Below are 21,574 nucleotides of genomic sequence, written 5' to 3'. Positions count from 1 at the left end.
AAGTGACAGCTAATGGGCCTCTGGTGAAGCTACAATAGGCCCTGCAAGCCAGTAGTGGATTATGATTTCTGCTTTCAAAAATAGAACAGGCCTCGGAAAGGACGGGTTTAATCGACGACTAACTGGCTATAAAGAAGGACTAAAAGATTTGGAACATTAAATATACAAACATTGACCAGAAAAGCGGACATGGTAGACATGATGGAAAGAAGGAAGTTAGACCTATTGGAGTTAGTTGAAACAAGATGGAAAGGAGAGGGAAGGAGAGAACTGAGGAAAGGCTACCGACTGTACTGGAGTGGAAATGAGGAGGGAAGGAGAAGTGGAATGGGAATAGTAGTAAGAGATAGATTAAAAGAGGAAGTGAAGAGAATATGTGATAAGATGATGAAGATCAAAATGTCACTCAAGGGCAATACAAGTGAATGCGCCACAGGTGGGTTGCACTTCTGAGGAGAAGCAAAAGTTTGAAGAGGAAATGCAGAAGCAGATGGGGAGGAAGAATGTGATAGTAATGGGGGATTTAAACTCACACGTTGGAAGAGAAAGACAAGGCTGCAAAATGAGGAAGGTGAAAGACTATTGGAGTTCTGTCAAAGGAATGGATTTCTGGTTGGGAACCCTTGGTTCAGAAAAAGAGTGAATCACAAGATTACCTGGTACAGTCAAGACTTAAAGACAAAGTCGATAGTTGACTACTTCCTGTACGATAGTGAGATGAATAGGAACATCTTTGACATTAAGGTAATACCATCAGAGGCCTTTGATAGCGAACACTGTTTGCTGCTAATGAACCTGAGAGAATAATAAAGGGACAGAAAACCAGGAACAACATACACGGGTATGGAAGTTGAAGGATGAAGAAAGCAAGCTACAGTACCTACAAGTAGTAAAGGAAAGCATCCCAAAGGATGAACCAAAAATGGTAGAAGAGGAATGTTGTAGATTCAAGGGAACACTAGTACGTGCAGTGGAAGCAATATGTGGGAGGACAAGCAATAAAAAGAGATGGAAAGAAACCCTGGTGGAATGATAAAACAAAGGATATAGTACAGAAGAATAATAGAGCCTTTAGGGTATGGTTCCAGAAGATAACAGTAGAGACAAGAGAATAATATCAAGCAAGAAAGAAAGAAGCAAAAAGAGTGGTGGCAGAGGAGAGAAGATAGTGGGTGGAACAGTGGACCAGAATGATGGAGGAGGATAGAGAAGGTTCAAAAAAGGTGTTATATGGGATGATTAAAAATAAGAGGAAGAACGGTATGACAAATGACACCTGAATGATCAACAAAAGTGACCAAGATGTAGAGAATACAGAGGAACTCAAGAATAAGTGGAAGGAGTATTTTGAAGAACTCCTGAACCCAAATGGAGACCTGGATGAGGAGGAACAAGCCGAGGAGAAAAAAGAGGAGGAACAGCAAACAGAAAAAGACCTTACATGGAGAGAAGTGGAAGAGGCATTGGGCAAGATGAAGGGAGGGAAGTCACCAGGTCCGGATGAGCTAAGTGTAGAGATGGTGAGAGCAGCAGGAGAGGTGGGGATACAAAGGCTATATTGAGTAATGAAAATTGTGGGGAGACAAAAGATGATCCTAGACGACTGGAAGAAGGGAATAATTGTCCTGATCTTTAAGAAGGGAAATAGAAAAGAGTGAAAGAACTATTGGGGGATAACACTGATGAGTCATTGTGCAAAGATTTTTGAGAAAATTTTGGAAGCACAAATTCGGACAAATTAGAAGGAGAGATGAGAGAAGAGCAACATGGCTTCAGAATAGGAAGGTCCACGGTGGATCTAATTTTTGCTGCAAGACAACTGCAGGAACAGTGCTATGAATATGGAATAGATCTACTAATGACCTTTCTGGACACTGAAAAAGTGTATGATAGTGTACGTAGAAGCAAAGTGTGGAAAGCCCTAGAGAACAGAGGAGTAACAAAACAGATTACTTAGAGGATAAGGGAAATGTACCATGGAAGTGTGAGCTGTGTGAAAGTGGGAGGAGAGAGATCAGCTTGAATTGAACAGAAGAATGGCCTGAGGCAGGGAAGCGCACTTTCACCATTACTCTTCATTGCAGTGATAGATGATATAATGAGTACAGTAGCACAAGTAAATGGTGAAGGAAAGATGAAAGTGATAGTGTTTGCAGATGATCTGTTTATTTGGGGGAATAAGGAGGGGGAAGTACAAAAACAGTTGGACGTATGGGAATGAACAGTACATGAATATGGGTTGAAATTTAGTATAAGTAAGAGTGAGATGATTATCACAACAAGAATGAAGGAGAAAGGAACAACTGGAATAACAATTGGTGGGGAACAATTGAGGAGAGTGGAGAGTTTGAAGTACCTAGGAAGCCTGATACAGGAAAATGGAAAAAACAACAGAGAAATAAACAAGTGGGAGAGAAAAGCAGAAGCATTTTGGAAGAGTGTCAGAAGCCTGATATGAAGCAAGGATGTACCCCAAATAAAAGGTTATATACTGGTCATACTATGTACTGATCCTGACATGCATCCGAAACCTGGGTTATGAAAGGAAGAGAGAAAAGCAAAGAACAAGCTAGTGAGATGAAATTCTTGAAGAAGAGTATTGGAGTGACAAAGATACACAGGTTAAGAAATGAGAGGATCAGAGTGTTAATGTTAAGCAAATGGAGGAGAAGAGGATACCCAGGAGGATACACAAGATGAAACTGGAAGGAAAGAGACCAAGAGGAATACCAAGAGACAGATGGCTGAAAGGAGTGGAGGAATGTGTCCAGAAGAAAGGAGAAGACTAGACCAAGATGAAGACGGAGAGATGGTGGCAAGACAGAAGACAATGGAGAGGCTTACGTTCCAAATAGATCCGGCCAGAGACTGAAAACTGTCCAAGATGATGATGATGATTCCGTTTATTTAAAAGACTTACTGAAAAGTGGGGAACCAGCTGTCTCATTCTACCTTCTCAGCACATTTAAAAATATCCCCACAAATTTCGACATGTGAACATATTCGTGCTTTTTTTAATATGCACCTCATCTCAATCTCTCCTAACTGTAACTCATTCACAGCCACTCGACTGTTGCTGTAAGTTGCTCATACCCTCCGCTCCCAGTTGCCATTACTACAGTCTTCTCTCACTGTCACTGTCTCCCTCTTGATCTCTCTTACACTGCTAATATATCACTCCTTCCTTCCTACTGCCACTGCCTCTTCTCACTGTCACCCTCTCTCTCTTCCTTGGTGTCACTGTCATATCTTCTGTCACTCATTATCACTGTCTCTCATCTACTTCAACTCTCCTCCTCTGGCACTCACATTGTCAATGTCTTCTTCATTCTTTCTATAACCCAATCACTGTCTACTATCTTCCAGTATTTAAAAGTTTTCTCTCTCTTTGCAACTGTCATTGCCTCCTCCTCTCTCATCACAAAAAAGCGGAAATATGTTTGCATGCCAAAATTTTTGGTGAGAAGGCAGAATGAGGATTAAGGCATCTGGTTCTCCATTTTTCTGTCAGTCTTTTAAATAAACAGGAACATATTCACATTTTTTGTGCTCCAATATGAGCATTTTTACACTGATTCCCTTCTTTTCCTTGCTGCAGCAAGGCATGTAACTCGTATGAAAAGAAATGTGTTGCTCAATAAAACTTGGACAGTTAAATTACATGCAACTGAAATAATTCAAAACCAATTTTAAACCTCAGACTGGATTTTATGTGCAAAAGAAATTTTACATGTGCTTCAGTACTACAACATTGTGTCCCCAGATTACAATGGAGACATTTTACAGCATATTTTATGGGTACAAGTAGGGCTAACTTTGAACCTCTATATCTGGAAAACTTTTAAGGTTGTTTGAGAACGGGATCTTGGGAATATATCGTAAAAATTTCATTTGCTGTGCATAGACATCTTGGAATCCTCAGCTGGGTTTTGGTCCATTGGTGATGGCGAAAAAAATAATAAAAAAAATTTTTTTGTAGGGTTTCCCAAGGAACTGCCAATGAACTAATGGTGCCTCCATAAGTCCCATCAAGCCCTCTGTAGGCCACATAAAGTGCAAAAAGAAATAACTGATTTGCTCTATTTACCTAGGAGGTAGTGTGCAATATTCGTACTTTGACCCTGTACTGTACGATAGTGACACTAAGACGATCCTTCTGCTGGGTATACAAGTAGTCCCAAGCCCAAGGGCTATTCAAGACACTTGACATTATCTTCTTAATCACCAATACAGCCTGAGGTTTGAGCACAGGAAAACCTAGTTTTTATGCGTGGCATTTTGAACGTATTAAATATGTATGCTGTTGCACACATACTGATACTAGCTCTGCTGCTGGATCTGCAATTGTCTTTTGAAATGAGAATAACTCTTAACGCAATGTTAGCTTAGAAAATGACTGTAAATGACCACATACAAAAGAGAAACACAAGCCACAACTGCATATACCATGTGGCCATAGCACTGAGAGTGGCACGTCATAGTCCATTGTGGCTGAATACCAAAGTATATCGTGTGTTTACTTGAGACTAGACGTAGGTACTGCTCTCTATCCCATGTTAAAAACAATTTTGATATGTTAGCTACACTTCGTATGCAACAGTGGTGACCTAAAATGCACAAAACATAAACTCACTAATGACTATATTTTTCATTATAAACTTTCTGAAATATGAGCAGTAGTTTACTTAATTTCAAAGTATGTAACAGCTATAAGCAATAACGAAAAGACAGCCGGATCACTGCAATGCGAGACTGCAAGATGCAGAAAGGTCAAATTTTATTATTGAATAGTTTCCTCAAAATCGAATGAGAAAGACTGCATAGTGAAAACACGAGTGAATCCTAAAACAGAGCTTTTATATTTTTTATGTGAAAAGTAAAATTTTTACTAAAAATTTAATTACTGAGATGGATGCAGCTTTGCTTCATTTTCATAAAAATTAATTATGTTGACTACAGTGCCACGTTACTTCTAGCTGGGTCAAGTCACATGTATGCCATGCTACTGTCAGGTATCTGCCATGCCCCACATCACAACACTTGCCATGCCACATTGGTGACAGCCCCGCCTTAGTAAACATGATCACCATTATTAAACAAAAAAAAATTTAGGTTCTGAATGAATAATTAAGTTCCATCAACATTTGTTTACTCCTGTTTCTCATTTCTTGAAGTTTTCCTTTTCTCTTACCTTCTTCCTCCACAAGCGGCTTTTTTCACTTCTAAAGTTGTAATCTTTGGTTCCAAAAAGTGTGTACATTTTTGTGTTCATGTTGATTAGAATTTTCTCTTAATTTTCTGGTGAAAAGTGACTTGTTGCTTAGTCCTAAATTATGATAAAAATTCCATGCCGTATAATGAATGACTAATTACATATTCGCCTCACAGCATAGCAGTTTTTTTCTAATCTCTTACCTTATTAACTGTTGTGTTGCAAATTTCTGCAAAAGATTTGTCACAGCTAGATGAGGAACACTCTTGTTAAGCTGTTTACCGACAGCAGCGGCAAGCTCACTTGAACTTGTAGGCAGTGTCAGTGACACTTCACATAAGCAACGAAGCAGCAGCTTTTCCACTTCCGGATCTGGTTTGACCAGATCAATGGCAGATTCACTTTCCTCACCATCTACAAAATTAAGAAAATGATTGGCCACTAACAGCACACACACACACACACACACACACACACACACACACACACACACACACAGAGAGAGAGAGAGAGAGAGAGAGAGAGAGAGAGAGAGAGGGGGGGGGGGGAGGGGGGGAGGTAGGATTATTATTTCGCCAACAATACTTATATATAAAAAAAAAAAATAAATAAAAAAAAAAAAAAAATTGAATCTGCACTCCCTCACTCCCATTTTCACTCACACATCCACACTGGTAATTAAATTATAAGGACTGTTAACATCATCACTGAGAAAATATCTTTCTTAAAATGTGGATATAATAAAAGAGAGAACACTAAAACACAAACTGAAGAGGTTAGGTTAGGTTAGTGGTGTTTAACGTCCCGTCGACAACGAGGTCATTAGAGACGGAGCGCAAGCTCGGGTTAGGGAAGGATGGAGAAGGAAATCGGCCGTGCCCTTTCAAAGGAACCATCCAGGCATTTGCCTGAAACGATTTAGGGAAATCACGGAAAATCTAAATCAGGATGGCTGGAGACGGGATTGAACCGTCGTCCTCCCGAATGCGAGTCCAGTGTGCTAACCACTGCGCCACCTCGCTCGGTCAAACTGAAGATACTATGGCTGTGTGACTGCTTACAAATGAAATGGATAAGCCAGTCAACCCCACAATGCATAAAGATCACACACTTTACAGTTTCTTAATGATAGTACATTCATCTCATCATTTCCAAAAATTGAGGACTGACTGTAAGTAAATTAGAATCTGTATTCTTGTCTGAACATAAATCACAACCAGTTAAAATATGCCATACTGTAATCTCTACACCACAAGAACCACGTGGTGTGGAGCCTCCTCACAAGATCTTGAACTGATGTGTCAGTGGGTGTTATAATATCCAAAGATAAGTGGGAGGGATCCCACCTTCTCTGAGTGGCTACAAGGAGCAACAATGCTGAAAAATATGAACTGGAATGCACTTGAAGATACGTGCCAATTATCCTGTGAAATACTGATTACAAAGTTTCAAGAACCAGTATTAAGCGAAGACTAGAGATATACTTCAGCCCTCCACATACTGTTTTCACAGACACCATGAAGAAGAGATTTTGCTATGAAATAGTGCAGGCAGCAGAGGATCAAATAGGGAAAAGGGCAAGGGGTAGTAGAAATCCTTGGGTAACACAAGAGATACTGAATTCAATTGATGAAAGGATAAAATATAAAAATGAAATAACTGAAACAGGTGAAAGGGAATATAAACGACCGAAAAATGAGATCAACAGGAAGTGCAAAATGGCTACGCAAGAATGGCTAGAGGATAAATTTAAGGGTGTAGAAGTACACTCCTGGAAATTGAAATAAGAACACCGTGAATTCATTGTCCCAGGAAGGGGAAACTTTATTGACACATTCCTGGGGTCAGATACATCACATGATCACACTGACAGAACCACAGGCACATAGACACAGGCAACAGAGCATGCACAATGTCGGCACTAGTACAGTGTATATCCACCTTTCGCAGCAATGCAGGCTGCTATTCTCCCATGGAGACGATCGTAGAGATGCTGGATGTAGTCCTGTGGAACGGCTTGCCATGCCATTTCCACCTGGCGCCTCAGTTGGACCAGCGTTCGTGCTGGACGTGCAGACCGCGTGAGACGACGCTTCATCCAGTCCCAAACATGCTCAATGGGGGACAGATCCGGAGATCTTGCTGGCCAGGGTAGTTGACTTACACCTTCTAGAGCACGTTGGGTGGCACGGGATACATGCGGACGTGCATTGTCCTGTTGGAACAGCAAGTTCCCTTGCCGGTCTAGGAATGGTAGAACGATGGGTTCGATGACGGTTTGGATGTACCGTGCACTATTCAGTGTCCCCTCGATGATCACCAGTGGTGTACGGCCAGTGTAGGAGATCGCTCCCCACACCATGATGCCGGGTGTTGGCCCTGTGTGCCTCGGTCGTATGCAGTCCTGATTGTGGCGCTCACCTGCACGGCGCCAAACACGCATACGACCATCATTGGCACCAAGGCAGAAGCGACTCTCATCGCTGAAGACGACACATCTCCATTCGTCCCTCCATTCACGCCTGTCGCGACACCACTGGAGGCGGGCTGCACGATGTTGGGGCGTGAGCGGAAGACGGCCTAACGGTGTGCGGGACCGTAGCCCAGCTTCATGCTGGGAAGTGGCGGTGCGGTCCCCTACGGCACTGTGTAGGATCCTACGGTCTTGGCGTGCATCCGTGCGTCGCTGCGGTTCGGTCCCAGGTCGACGGGCACGTGCACCTTCCGCCGACCACTGGCGACAACATCGATGTACTGTGGAGACCTCACGCCCCACGTGTTGAGCGATTCGGCGGTACGTCCACCTGGCCTCCCGCATGCCCACTATACGCCCTCGCTCAAAGTCCGTCAACTACACATACGGTTCACGTCCACACTGTCGCGGCATGCTACCAGTGTTAAAGACTGCGATGGAGCTCCGTATGCCACGGCAAACTGGCTGACACTGACGGCGGCGGTGCACAAATGCTGCGCAGCTAGCGCCATTCGACGGCCAACACCGCGGTTCCTGGTGTGTCCGCTGTGCCGTGCGTGTGATCATTGCTTGTACAGCCCTCTCGCAGTGTCCGGAGCAAGTATGGTGGGTCTGACACACCGGTGTCAATGTGTTCTTTTTTCCATTTCCAGGAGTGTATATGTCACTGGGGAGGGGGGGGGGGGGTACAATAGATGCTGCCTACAGGAAAATTAAAGACATCTGGAGCATAGAGAAACACTTTTATTAATATCAAGAGCTCATATGTAAAACCAGTCCCAAGCAAAGAACGGAAAGCAGAAAGATGGCAGGAGTTTATAGAGCTTCTATGCAAGGGAGATGTAATTGAGGGCAAGTCATGGAAATGGAAGAGGACATAGATGAAGATGAGAAAGGAGATATTATACTGCATGAAGAATTTGACAAAGCATTGAAAGACCTAAGTTGAAACAAGGCTCTGGGACTAGACAGCATTCCGTTAGAGCTACTGATAGCCTTGGGAGAGTCAGACATGACAAAAGTCCTCCATCTGGTGAGCAAGATGTACAAGACAGACGAAATACCCTCAGAATTAAAGAAGAATATAGTAATTCCAACTACAAAGAAAGCAGTTGCAGACAGAGGTGAAAAATTACTGGACTATCAGTTTAATAAGTCACAGTTGGAAAATACATGAATCCTCTGCAGAAGAATGGAAAAATTGGAGGAAGCTGACCTCTGGGAAGATCAGTTTGGATTCTGGAGAAATGTAGGATCACACAAGGCAGTACTGCCTCTACGGCTTCTCATAGAAGATAGGTTAAGGAAAGACACACCTACGTTTATAGCATCTGTAGACTTAGAGAAAGCTTTTGACAATGTTGACTGGAAAACTCTCTTTCAAATTTTAAAGGTGGCGGTGGTGGGAGAGAAACGCTATTTACAATTTGTACAGAAACCAGATGGCAGTTATAAGAGTCGACAGGCACAAAAAGGGAAGCAGTAGTGGAGAAGGGAGTGAGACAGGGTTGTAGCTTATCCCCAACGTTATTCAATCTGTACATTGGCAGGGTTACCACAGGTTTCCCCAAATGAAATTTCCTGGTATTTCCCTGATTTCCAGACAAGTTTTAGCATTTTTCCCTAATAAATTTTGAAATCTCAAGGGTAAATGAAGATGTCAGTTGACAATCTGTCTTTGTAGCTATGGTACAAGAAACAATGGTGCAAACGAGGAAATGCCTAAATCAAAACAACCTTGCAAGCAGATGGCGATTCCTGATGTGAGCAAAAATCTTAAGTACTAATATCAAAATCTTTTGTAACAAACTGTTTTTAGATGGAGAAAGCAAGCCAAATGGTATACGTGTTTCATTAAGACGACTGATGTTATTTTATTTCAATAAAATGAAGCACATTTGGCGACAAAAATACGCATTTCCTTGGAGTCACAAGATATTTAAAATACCTTCACTAATTTCAGAAATAACCTCAGAAAAAAGTAGATCTCTTGAAAGAAGTGTACAAGGTGGGGAAGAATTGTGTAAACCAACTGTTATATCCTAGCCAGTAATGCCACTCGAGCCCGCTGCCAAAAGGTTGGCAGCATCAAAGTCCGGACGCCGTCCGCATAAGCAGCGCCAGCGAGACAGGAAATCGCCGCAAGTCTGCGCGCGCCACCGCTGGCTTCTGGTTTCTTAAGCGCTGGAGTCGCGAGCGCTAGGACAGTTCTGTATTCGCCGCTCAGTTGTATACTCGCCACCGAATTGTGTACTTGCTAGTCAGTTGTGTGTTCATCGCAGCACAGTTGTTGTTTGTCGTCAGCCGACGCTGACCTAGCCGCTCCGACTCGAACTAGACAGATTTCTGTAGACACGGAGTTCACTACTGTGTTTCTGTATCTTTGTTAATAAAGATAAGTACCGACTTTTATTTAATCAGAGTGTTTGGGTTTTCATCTTTCTGTTCACTGTTCCAGCGGACCGGCCGGCCCGCTATTAAAAGTGTGGCGGTGACTTCGTAAGCCGTTTCTACAGCGAATTGTTTGTCGCTACGAACGCCGCCACAAAACTGGCGACGAGGGCTTCCGAACTCGTGTGCAGGGCTGGTTCAACTTGTTTCTGGTTATACTAATTATAGCGATAAAATTTTGGGGGCTGGTTTAATTTGTGTTCACTATGTCTGCCGAATTACAACAGTTGATCTTGTTACAGAGTCAGCAAATACAAAGTTTGGTGGAAGCAATCGCCAAACAAGCGGCTAATCCTCCAACACAAAAGGAACAAGCACAGGCAGCACCACCTTTCCATGCTTTTGATGCATCAAGAGAAGAATGGCGAGAATATTTCGCGCAGTTGCAGGCGCACATGACAGTCTACAAAATCACGGGTACTGAGCGGCAGCTTTATTTAATTTCCACTGCAGGCGTGGAAGTCTATCGACTACTTTGTAAGTTGTTCCCGGAATCCAAGCCAGAAGCTTTAGACTATGACGTTGTTGTTAACAAGCTTGCTGAGTATTTCGAGTCGCGAGTTCATGTGGCAGCAGCCAGATTCAAGTTCTTCAGATTAAAGAAACTGCCACATCAATCTAATAAACAGTGGTTAACAGATTTATGGGGCCTCACCCGTCAGTGCCGATTTAATTGTGTGTGTGGAGCTTCCTACAGTGATGTCATGTTACGAGACGCTATTACTCAAAACATTGCAGATTCTCGAATTCGTGCTGCTATCTTAAAGTTGCCTGACCCGTCATTAGAGACTGTGATGAACATCATTGAAGCCCAAGATACTTTTGACTATGCTGAGTGTGAGTTAGATCAGCCATGTATTTCTCAAATTGCCTGTGCTAAGCAAGTTATGTCACGCCCGCGGCCCCACCGGCAGAGTCAGACTGTAAACACTAGCCGGCCGCGTCATGTTAAACACATTCGTCAGCCGCGTGTGCAAAATGATAGAGTTAAGTCTTGCCCTAAGTGTGTTCTTGCTCATCCTCGTGAACGTTGCCCGTTAAGAAACGCGGTTTGTCACTTTTGTCAAAGGAAAGGACACATCCAGACTGTTTGTTTGCGTAAACGCAAGAACAATTCTAGTGCTGCCCAGCCCATGGATATTCATGTTCTTCAAAGCCAGCCCGCCCAGAAGGTCGCGTTTAAAGACTCTTCCACGGTTCGTGTGGGTAATAAACTTGTTCGCAATAAGCCACCCACCCAGCCCTCTGCTATGCGACCCAAGCGTAATTCAAACGCTGTAAAACGTAATGTACAGACTGCAAGTGAAGCGGGAGTTGTTGTTCCACCCGCCCAACCCACGAGTTGTCGTAAGCAGCGAACACGCGCTGATTTTGTGTCTTCCGCCTCCACTGCACCGATCCAGAGACAGTGTAATAAACTATTTGTGAAGCTGCGCATCCAGGATAAGACCTTCACTTTTCAATTAGACACTGGTGCGTCTGTGACTCTCATAAATAGTGCTACGTATGCGGCTATCGGCCGCCCTAAACTTTCAGCGGCAACACATTCTTTGGCTACTTGTAGTGGCGAACAAATTCCTGTGTTAGGTGTATGTAGCGTGCCAGCCACATTCCGTGGCAATACAAAAACAGTTTCATTCACAGTGCTCCGCGCTACAGACAGTGTAAACATTTTCGGATTAGACTGTTTTGACTTGTTTGGCCTGTCTATCCAAGACAATGTGTTGCAAATTAATTCTGTTGTTGTTCCTCAAGACCGCATAACCGATTTGTGTAAACAATACAGTGACATATTTAAAGACGAACTAGGTTGTGCTGCGAACTTTGCCGCTCGTATTACGTTAAAAGATAATGCTCAGCCTCGATTTTTTCGTGCTCGTCCAGTGCCTCACGCCCTCCGGGCACCTGTAGCAGATGAACTTCGTCGTTGGCAAAACAACGGTGTTATTCAACCCGTTTCAGCGAGCCAGTGGGCTTCTCCCTTAGTTATTATAAAGAAACCGTCTGGCAAGTTACGTTTGTGTGCTGATTTTAAGTCGACAGTTAATCCTCAGACTGTCATTGATTCTTTTCCTTTGCCTAGACCGGACGAGCTGATGGATAAGTTAGGGGAAGCTCGTTTCTTTTCCAAAATTGATCTCCGTGAAGCATATTTGCAATTGCCCCTCGACGAGCAATCACAACAGTATTTTGTCATAAACACGTCGTTGGGGTTGTTCCGTTTTCTGCGTTTGCCTTTTGGTTGTGCGTCAGCTCCAGCTGTTTTTCAGCGTTTTTTGTCACAACTTCTGGCTAATGTGCCATCGTGTTGCAACTATTTAGACGATATTGTTGTGTCCGGTCGGACGCCTGCTGAACATTTCCGTAATTTGGAGTGTTTGTTTACAGTGTTGTCTCAGGCAGGCCTACGTTGCAACATCGATAAATGTTCATTTTTCCTTACGGAGATGGAGTATCTGGGACATGTTATTAATGCTCAAGGCATTCATCCCTCCCAGTCACATTTAGCAGCTATTCGTGATTAGCCCGCCCCTCGCAATCTGCATGAATTGCAAGCAGTTCTTGGCAAATTGACATATTATATTAGGTTTATACCTAATGCATCACAGATTGCTGCACCGTTGCATCGTCTCCGCCGTAAGAATGTTCCGTTTGTGTGGTCAGATGATTGCCAATCAGCCTTTCAGCAGCTTAAAGAGGCTTTATTGAATGATCGTTGTCTGGTCCATTACGACCCTAACAAGCCTCTGGTGTTAGCTTGTGATGCCTCTTCTTTCGGCCTCAGTGCTGTGTTGTCTCACCGAGTCGGTAACACCGAACGTCCTATTGCGTTCGCATCTAAATTGCTAAACAAAGCTCAGTGTAATTATAGCCAATTGGACAAGGAAGCATTGGCTATTGTGTTCGGTGTCACAAAATTCCATCACTACCTCTATGGTAGACCATTCTATTTAGTAACAGATCACACGCCCCTGACGTCACTGTTTCATCCGTCTAAACCAGTTCCTCAGCGGACAGCTCAGAGACTACAACATTGGGCTCTTTTGTTATCACAATACCAGTATGAGATACTGTATCGCCCTACAGCTCAGCATGCAAACGCTGACGCGCTTTCTAGATTGCCGATTGCTGCGGATGATGTCTTCGATTCCTCTGACGACTCTTGCCATCAGATTGACGCCGATGAGCATCAATCCCTCCGGGATTTTCCGATTGATTATCGTCAGGTGGCACGTGAGACAGCTACGGATCCTCATCTGAGTTTACTATTACGTTTTGTTCAATGTGGTTGGCCGTCCAAGGCAAAGGACATATCGGATCCTGTGGTTCGTCGCTATTATCCGCAACGTCATCTGTTGTCTGTTTCGCACGGAGTTTTGCTGTTACGCACCGAGAATGACCAGCTTCATGTAGTGGTTCCCCAAGTGCTCCAATCCAAGGTCCTCGACTTGTTGCATCAAGGTCATTGGGGAGTGGTCCGCACCAAGCAGCTTGCCCGCCGTCATTGTACATGGATCGGCATTGATAAGCAGATTACGCAGATGTCTACAGATTGTTCGACGTGTGCCGAACACCAAGCTGCTCCGCCTCAACGCTATTTTGAGTGGGCACGCCCTGCCGGTCCCTGGCAGCGAGAACATATTGATTTCGCTGGTCCATATTGGCATTCTCGTTGGCTCATCGTGATAGATGCATTTAGTAATTTTCCGTTTGTTGTACCCATGCAGTCTACAACGTCTGCACAAACTATACAGGCGTTGACTTCAATTTTTTGTATTGAGGGTCTTCCAGAAGTTTTAGTGTCTGACAATGGTCCACAATTTACCTCTGCTGAATTTGAAAGTTATTGTTCTGCCAATGGCATTCGCCATGTTCTTACTCCGCCGTTCCACCCTCAATCGAATGGTGCAGCGGAACGTTTTGTACGCACATTCAAGGATCATATGGACCGCCTTCGTGCTACGCACTCTCGTCAGCAGGCCCTCATCACGTTCCTGTCGTCGTACCGGACTATGCCACGCGACGGCCCTTCGCCTGCGGAGCTTCTCCACGGCCGTCGTCACCGCACCCTACTACGGTTGTTGCACCCCCCGGATCGACCCGCTGCTTCTGAGCATCGCACGCGTTTTCAGCGCAACGACGCCGTTTTTTTTCAGAGTTTATCACGGTCGCCGTCGTTGGGAACGTGGTACTGTGATAAGTGTCCAGGGTCGCGGTTTTTATACTGTTCAAGGTGCTACTGGGGTGCACAGGAGGCATCAGAACCAGTTGCGCCGCGCTGGCCGCCCGGATTCTGCCGCTCGTTCCTTGTCCACAGATTTGGTCCGCGGCGGGTTCCAGCCGCGCCTTCCGACTTTGCTGCCGCCCCCAGGGCAGCAGCAGCAGCAGCCATCGCCGCTACCACGCCGACAGCCTGTCCCGTTGATGCCTCCCACGCAGCTTCATCTGGGAGTGCCCCAGGTGGTCGCTCCGGCGCCTGCGGTCCCTCTTCAGTCGCCACCGCCTTCGGATCTGATGGACGTCGACCCCTCAGCCTTCCCAAGCGGTGGCTGTGCAGCCTGTCCTGCAGCCGCTTTCCTTGGGCACCCCCAAGGAGTCTGTCACCGCAGTGCCTCGTCCGGCTCCCACTCAGCAGCTGTCGACGCAGCGTCAGGAGACGCTGCCTCTCTTCGTGGGGCCCGACGCCCCGTCGCGTCCAGTACCAGAAGCTGCGCCCGTGGTCACAGGCGTGCACCCTGACCTCGGTTTTCAGTCGGTGTTTCCCGAGGCCCCACACAGCCAATGCTGGGGTGCGGACCGGGGACTGCCACCGACAACAGTCTCCGCCCCGGTCTCTTCTGCTACGCCTGCGGCCAGACCCCTCCCCCGCCGTCGACGGTCGCCACGTCATTATTCAACGACGGTGTGGCGATTTGGGGGGGAGGAGTGTTATATCCTAGCCAGTAATGCCACCCGAGCCCGCTGCCAAAAGGTTGGCAGCATCAAAGTCCGGACGCCGTCCGCATAAGCAGCGCCAGCGAGACAGGAAATCGCCGCAAGTCTGCGCGCGCCACCGCTGGCTTCTGGTTTCTTAAGCGCTGGAGTCGCGAGCGCTAGGACAGTTCTGTATTCGCCGCTCAGTTGTATACTCGCCACCGAATTGTGTACTTGCTAGTCAGTTGTGTGTTCATCGCAGCACAGTAGTTGTTTGTCGTCAGCCGACGCTGACCTAGCCGCTCCGACTCGAACTAGACAGATTTCTGTAGACACGGAGTTCACTACTGTGTTTCTGTATCTTCGTTAATAAAGATAAGTACCGACTTTTATTTAATCAGAGTGTTTGGGTTTTCATCTTTCTGTTCACTGTTCCAGCGGACCGGTCGGCCCGCTATTAAAAGTGTGGCGGTGACTTCGTAAGCCGTTTCTACAGCGAATTGTTTGTCGCTACGAACGCCGCCACAAAACCAACACTGTCGGTGACCACTAATAAAATGTTGGTTCTACTACGTTCATTATTGCCGGGGTTCTACTATGTTCATTACTGTCGATTATTACCCTCTGTGTTATACCTATTATTTTACAGGTATTGTGTGATTTTTCATTCAAGAAATATATGAGTACATAGTGTACAAAACGACGGTGCCCGACTCAATTTTCTTCTTCTTATGGTCCATACTTTCTGACATATAAACTAGTTTTGAAGTGCCAAAATGTACTACAACAAATAAAATGTCTATATAATGTCACACTGTACAACGTACTTGCCATAAGATACTCGCAGTTCCTGAACTCCATCACCCATGGCCTCTGGCCTGCTGAGGAGCACCATGGATAAATCATGAAAAATGACTTCATTGTGCCACACACAAACAGACCCGGCCTGCGGGCAGATCAGTGAGACTAGATCTGATAGCCAGGGCCTGCACATTAGTGGCAACCGAATGGCTTCAGATTGGCACGCCTGATCCATCACAGATAACCGCAGAAATGGCCTCCAGTTTTGGCCCATCGCAGAAATCCACTTGTGTGGCCAGCTGTTCACAAACAGCATGTTGATGAAATGAGACCATGGTGATCAATCCATGCAACAGATAATTTGTTCAAATACTCTGAGATTCAGTAATAATGAGGATAGGTAGCAACTCACCGTAAAAGTGATTGCGAAGCTGCAGACGGGCCCACAAAAAAGAATCATATTCTTGCAACTAAATTTTCAACCATAGCTTTTGTCAGAAAATGAGAACACAAACACAATCACTCAGGCACATGTGATCGCCATCTCTGGCTGCTGCGTCTTAAGTCTCTGAGAACTGGATCCAAACAAACCACTCCTCACACCTCCCTGCCTTTCGTTGCCAGCTGCTAGGCTAGCGACAAGAAGTGGTGGCAGCACTGACTGCAAGCTGAGGAGAGTGGTACGAAGGGGAGAAGCAGTAGGAATGAGGGAGTAGGGAAGTGGCACACATACTCAAGTGCACCCAGCCACCAATGATGCATGACACCTCAGTAAACAAACCGCTTCATCTATTGAGAAAAAAACGAGATTTTTCCAGTGTCCCCCCCCCCCCCCCCCCCCCCCCCGAATTTCCCTGGCATGTTTGAAATTCTCTAATATTCCCTGATTTCCAGAACCTGTGGCAATCCTGATTGAGCAAGCAGTAAAGGAAACAAAAGAAAAACTTGGAGTAGGAATTAAAGTCCAGGGAGAAGATATAAAAACTTTGAGGTTTGCCTATGACATTGTAATTCTGTCAGAGATAGCAAAGGACCTGGAAGGGCAGTTGAATGGAGTGGACAGTTGTCTTGAAAGGAGAATATAAGATGAACATCAACAAAAGCAAAATGAGGACAATGGAATATAGTCGAATTAAATCATGAGATGTTGAGGGAATTACATTAGGAAATGAGACACTTGAAGTAGTAGATGAGTTTTTCTATTAGGGAAGCAAAATAACTGATGATGGTCGAAGTAGAGAGGATATAAAGTATAGACTGTCAATGGCAAGAAAAGCACTTCTAAAGAAGAGAAAGTTGTTAACATTGCACAAGTATCTGTATGGAGTATAGCCATGTGTAGAAGTGAAACATGGATGATAAACAGTTTAGACAAGAAGAGAATAGAAGCTTCTGATATGCAGTGATGAAGAATGCTGAAGAGTAGATGGGTAGATCACGTAACTAATGGGGAGGTACTGAATAGAATTGAGAGAAGAGAAATTTGTGGCACAACCTGACTAGAAGAAAGGATCGGTTGGTAGGACACATTCCGAGGCAACAAGGTATCAGCAGTTTAGTACTGGAGGGAAGCATGGGGGGTTAAAAATTGTAGAGGAAGACCAAGAGGTGAGTACAGTAAGCAGATTCAGAAGGATGTAGGCAGCAGTAATTAGTCGGAGATGAAGAGGCTTGTCCAACATAGAGTAGCATGGAGAGCTGCATGAAACCAGTCTTTGGACTAAAGACCACAACAACACACACAGGTTTAAAACAAATCATTCATTTCATACTTAACATACAATTGGAATGGGGAGAAACCCTAACACAAGATACAATGTTATATTCTCTATGCTATGCAATTCACAGTAGTTTGTAGAGTGTGTATGCAGATGTATAATAGATAAAGGGAGAAGCAATTGTCTTGACAGCTGAAATTTCTTGACACTTAGCTATGCTGGAGAGTATTCCTGAGTTCAAAAATGCTGTCTAAAACGCTTCATCTAATGCGTGCAGAATAAGTGAATAACCACAGCTATGCCAAAGCAAGTAAGATGAAAAAAAAAGTGTAGCTTCCACAGTGAACCTTTTATTCTGCAAGGGAGTGTCTGCTATTTTGCAACACCCAATGAGTTGTAGACTGCTGTTCCTTACAAGGGAACCTCCCCATCGCACCCCCCTCAGATTTAGTTATAAGTTGGCACAGTGGATAGGCCTTGATAAACTGAACACAGATCAATTGAGAAAACAGGAAGAAGTTGTGTGGAACTGTGAAAAAATAAGCAAAATATACAAACTGAGTAGTCCATGGGCCACATAAGCAACATCATGGAAGAAGTGTGCTTAGAAGCGCCGTGGTCCCGTGGTAGCGTGAGCAGCTGCTGCACGAGAGATCCTTAGTTCAAGTCTTCCCTCGACTGAAAATTTTACTTTCTTTATTTTTGCATAGTTATTATCTGTCCATTCGTTCGTTGACATCTCTGTTCACTGTAATAAGTTTAGTGTCTGTGTTTTGTGACCGCACTGCAAAACCGTGCGATTAGTAGACGAAAGGACGTGCCTCTCCAATGGGAACAGAAAACATTTGATTGTAAGGTCATAGGTCAACCGATTCCTCCACAGGAAAACACATCTCATATATTCTATACGACACTGGTGACGGCATGTGCGTCACATGACAGGAATATGTTGTCGACCCACCTAACTTGTATACTTGGCGAATAGGTAAAAAGATTCTTCTACCTTGCCCGATTTAGGTTTTCTTGTGGATGTGATAATCACTCCCAAAAAAGTGATGAAAACATAAGAGTTTGTCACATAAACGGGAAATAAAAAATTAAAATTTACACTCGATGGAAGATTTGAACCTAGGACCTTTCGTTCCGCAACTGCTCACGTTACCATGAGACCACGGCGCTCCTGTGTTCCTATTGTCCATAATGTTGCTTATCTTCCCTTGAACTACTCAGTTTGTATATTTTGCTTATTTTTTCACAGTTCTACACAACTTCTTCCAGTTTTCTCAATTGATCTGTGTTCAGTTTTTCAAGGCCTATCCACTGTGCCAACTTATAACTAAATCTGAGGGGGGTGCGATGGGGAGGTTCCCTTGTTAGTAGTCTTTCTAGACAAGAAAGACATAATTCTTAATTCCTGTATACATTATCTGATTAAAAGTATCCAGAAACCAATTAGTGGACATTAATAATGGGTGTGTCCACCCTGCATCTTTGTGTTGGCTTGAGCTCTGCTGGGGACACTTTCAATGAGACGTCTGAATGTCCATGATAAGCTGACACCCGCTGATGTCTGGAATGAAGTCGACATTCTAAGTGTTCCATTGGGGTCAAGTTGGGACTCTGTGCAGGTCAATCCATGCCAGGAATGTTATTGTGCACAAACTATTGTCTCTCAGATGCTGCTTTCTGGCAGGGTGGATTGTCACACTGATACAAACTATCATCATCTCCAAACTTTCTTCTACCGTATCCACTACACAATGCTGTAAAATATGTTTATATACACCCATATTTATAGTTTTATTAATAACAATGAAGGGAACACAACCTAACTGTGACAAATGCCCCCACATCGTACCACCACCTCCTCTGTGCTTCATCGTTGGCACTACACATGATGGCATGTAACATTCTCCAGGCATTTGCCGAACCCAAATCTTTCCATTGGATTGACTGGACTGCCACAGGTGATGATTCATCATTCCAAACCACTCATTTCCAGTCATTCACTGTCCAGTTGCACCACTCTTTTGATCACCTCCAGTGTCCATTAGCACAGACTACAGAAATGTGTACCTTATGAGGAACTGATTGACATTATTCTTTTTATCCCCTTATACACAGTCACTGTGCTAGATATCGAACAACTAGTCCACATGCAAACCATCTCAGCTCTCCTAACCAACCCATTCTGCTGTTACTGCTTTTCTACTGACAACACAATACTCCCAGACTCTTTTTATACAGGCGGGTCTGCCTCTTGTGAGATCTAGTGGTCAATTTTGCATTACATAGAAGTCTATGGATACTTCTAATTACATGATGCGCATTTGTAACAATTACAGAAAATAATGGAACTTAGTGGAAAGTTTTTAAAGCAGTGATAATTCTCACCGTCAACTTGAGAAACAGGTGATGGTACATTTGAAGAACTACCTTCAGTTGACAAAGCCTTCGTCTTTGGTAGTGAGACTGGTGTAACATCTACATGGAACAGAGAAAGAAACAGTCTATCAAGCATCAAATGCACAACATGATGCGAAATAATATGCAAAACAGAAGTCAGTTTAAAACCCATATCAAGCCACCAGCATGTGTATTACACATAACAGAAACAGTTAATGCAAACTGATACTCACCAGTAACAATAGATACAGCAGATTGGTTCAGGATGTCCTGTCGTTCTTTCTTTCTTTTCTTCAGTTTCTCACGTATAATATTTCGTTTACTTCTTATAGCCTGAATCTCTTCCCATGCATCAGACATGATTGACTTATGAATATCCTCTTATGGAAGTACTAAAACAGAGACAGATATTGTACAGGTTTAAGTTTGCCATTCATATAAAAATTATTTTTACGAACTGCACGACATATTCTTCTGTTTAGGACAATTATAGAATAACGCATATGCATTACCAATCTGATGCAATATATACGAAAATTTAATTACAAAGAAATGAGATGTAACACAGACGCATAGCTTTCTTTCCAATTTTAGTTCTTTTTAGCAACATGCACATACCGCATAAAACTATAGCCGAATGCAAGCTATGAATTAAAATTAAACATATATTTAAAAAAATTCTAATACAGGAGTAAAATGCTTGCAGTAAGTAATCTACGTTCTCTCGAAACAAATACTACTCCATCTCTAACCAATCTGGTAAAGCTTAATTTATAAATCTAAAATTATATCTAAATTACAGTTTAAAACTGTAATACCTGACTCTTTTCTTCAAAATATCTGAAGTAATTTTTAATATGTACATTTACGTAATTTAGTACGTTCACTGGAGGAAAGAACACTGGCTCTACGATTTACTTGAAAATTAGTCAAGGTCTTCCAAATATTAATTTCAATTTTGCATTTGTATCTCACCTGTTAGTAAACACCAATTCTCACTCACGAAAAGTAAATATAAACATTCTTATATACATAAAAAGCTTTCAAATACAAAATCGATAATTGACAAAGTATATCGATACGTTTCGATATCTTGTATCGATGACTGTACAAAAATATTCATAACTTCTGCGATTAACGAGAAATGCAGTCCAGTAGATTTAATTGAATTATTATTTCTGCATATGTGTTATAGCAAAGTAAGTGTGCATCTCACAGCACTTCCGAAGACCAGAGACATTTTAAGGTCGATTCACATTAGACGTCAACGGAACGAAACAGAAAGTCAGGCAGTATCCGTTATCTTCATTACACCAGAACATCCCGGGACTCAGAAATAAAGTTGATGAACTACTCATTTGTATTGATGAAATCAATTCATCTAACCAAATTGACATAATCTGCCTCTCTGAACATCAAGTGACAACTGGTATACAACTAGACATTTCAGGATTTAAGATAGCTTCCTACTTCTGCAGAGTAGATATGGATGGAGGGGGAGTTGCCACATTTATTAAAAACTGCCATCAATTCAAGGACATTGATATTGATAAATTCTGTTTAGAGACGCATCTAGAAGCATGTGAAACAGAAGTAGAG

At 43.5% G+C, this 21,574-nt stretch overlaps 1 protein-coding gene across 1 annotated transcript in view; it reads right to left on the bottom strand.

The window, feature by feature from the left end:
- Positions 1–21,063, bottom strand: part of LOC126416570 (N6-adenosine-methyltransferase catalytic subunit) — an 84,057-nt gene extending 62,994 nt beyond the window's left edge. Inside the window, 4 exon segments of the mRNA XM_050084318.1 lie at positions 5,416–5,626; positions 19,964–20,053; positions 20,209–20,367; positions 20,951–21,063. Coding sequence (XP_049940275.1) covers positions 5,416–5,626; positions 19,964–20,053; positions 20,209–20,335 — 428 coding nt within the window. The 5' untranslated portion in view covers positions 20,336–20,367; positions 20,951–21,063.
- Between the last annotated feature and the right edge of the window lie 511 nt (positions 21,064–21,574).

The sequence above is a fragment of the Schistocerca serialis genome, chromosome 8, assembly GCF_023864345.2.
Source record: "Schistocerca serialis cubense isolate TAMUIC-IGC-003099 chromosome 8, iqSchSeri2.2, whole genome shotgun sequence".
Taxonomy (NCBI): domain Eukaryota; kingdom Metazoa; phylum Arthropoda; class Insecta; order Orthoptera; family Acrididae; genus Schistocerca; species Schistocerca serialis.
The sequence above is the reverse complement of the archived record's forward strand: the minus strand, read 5'-3'. Positions and strand labels throughout refer to the sequence as shown.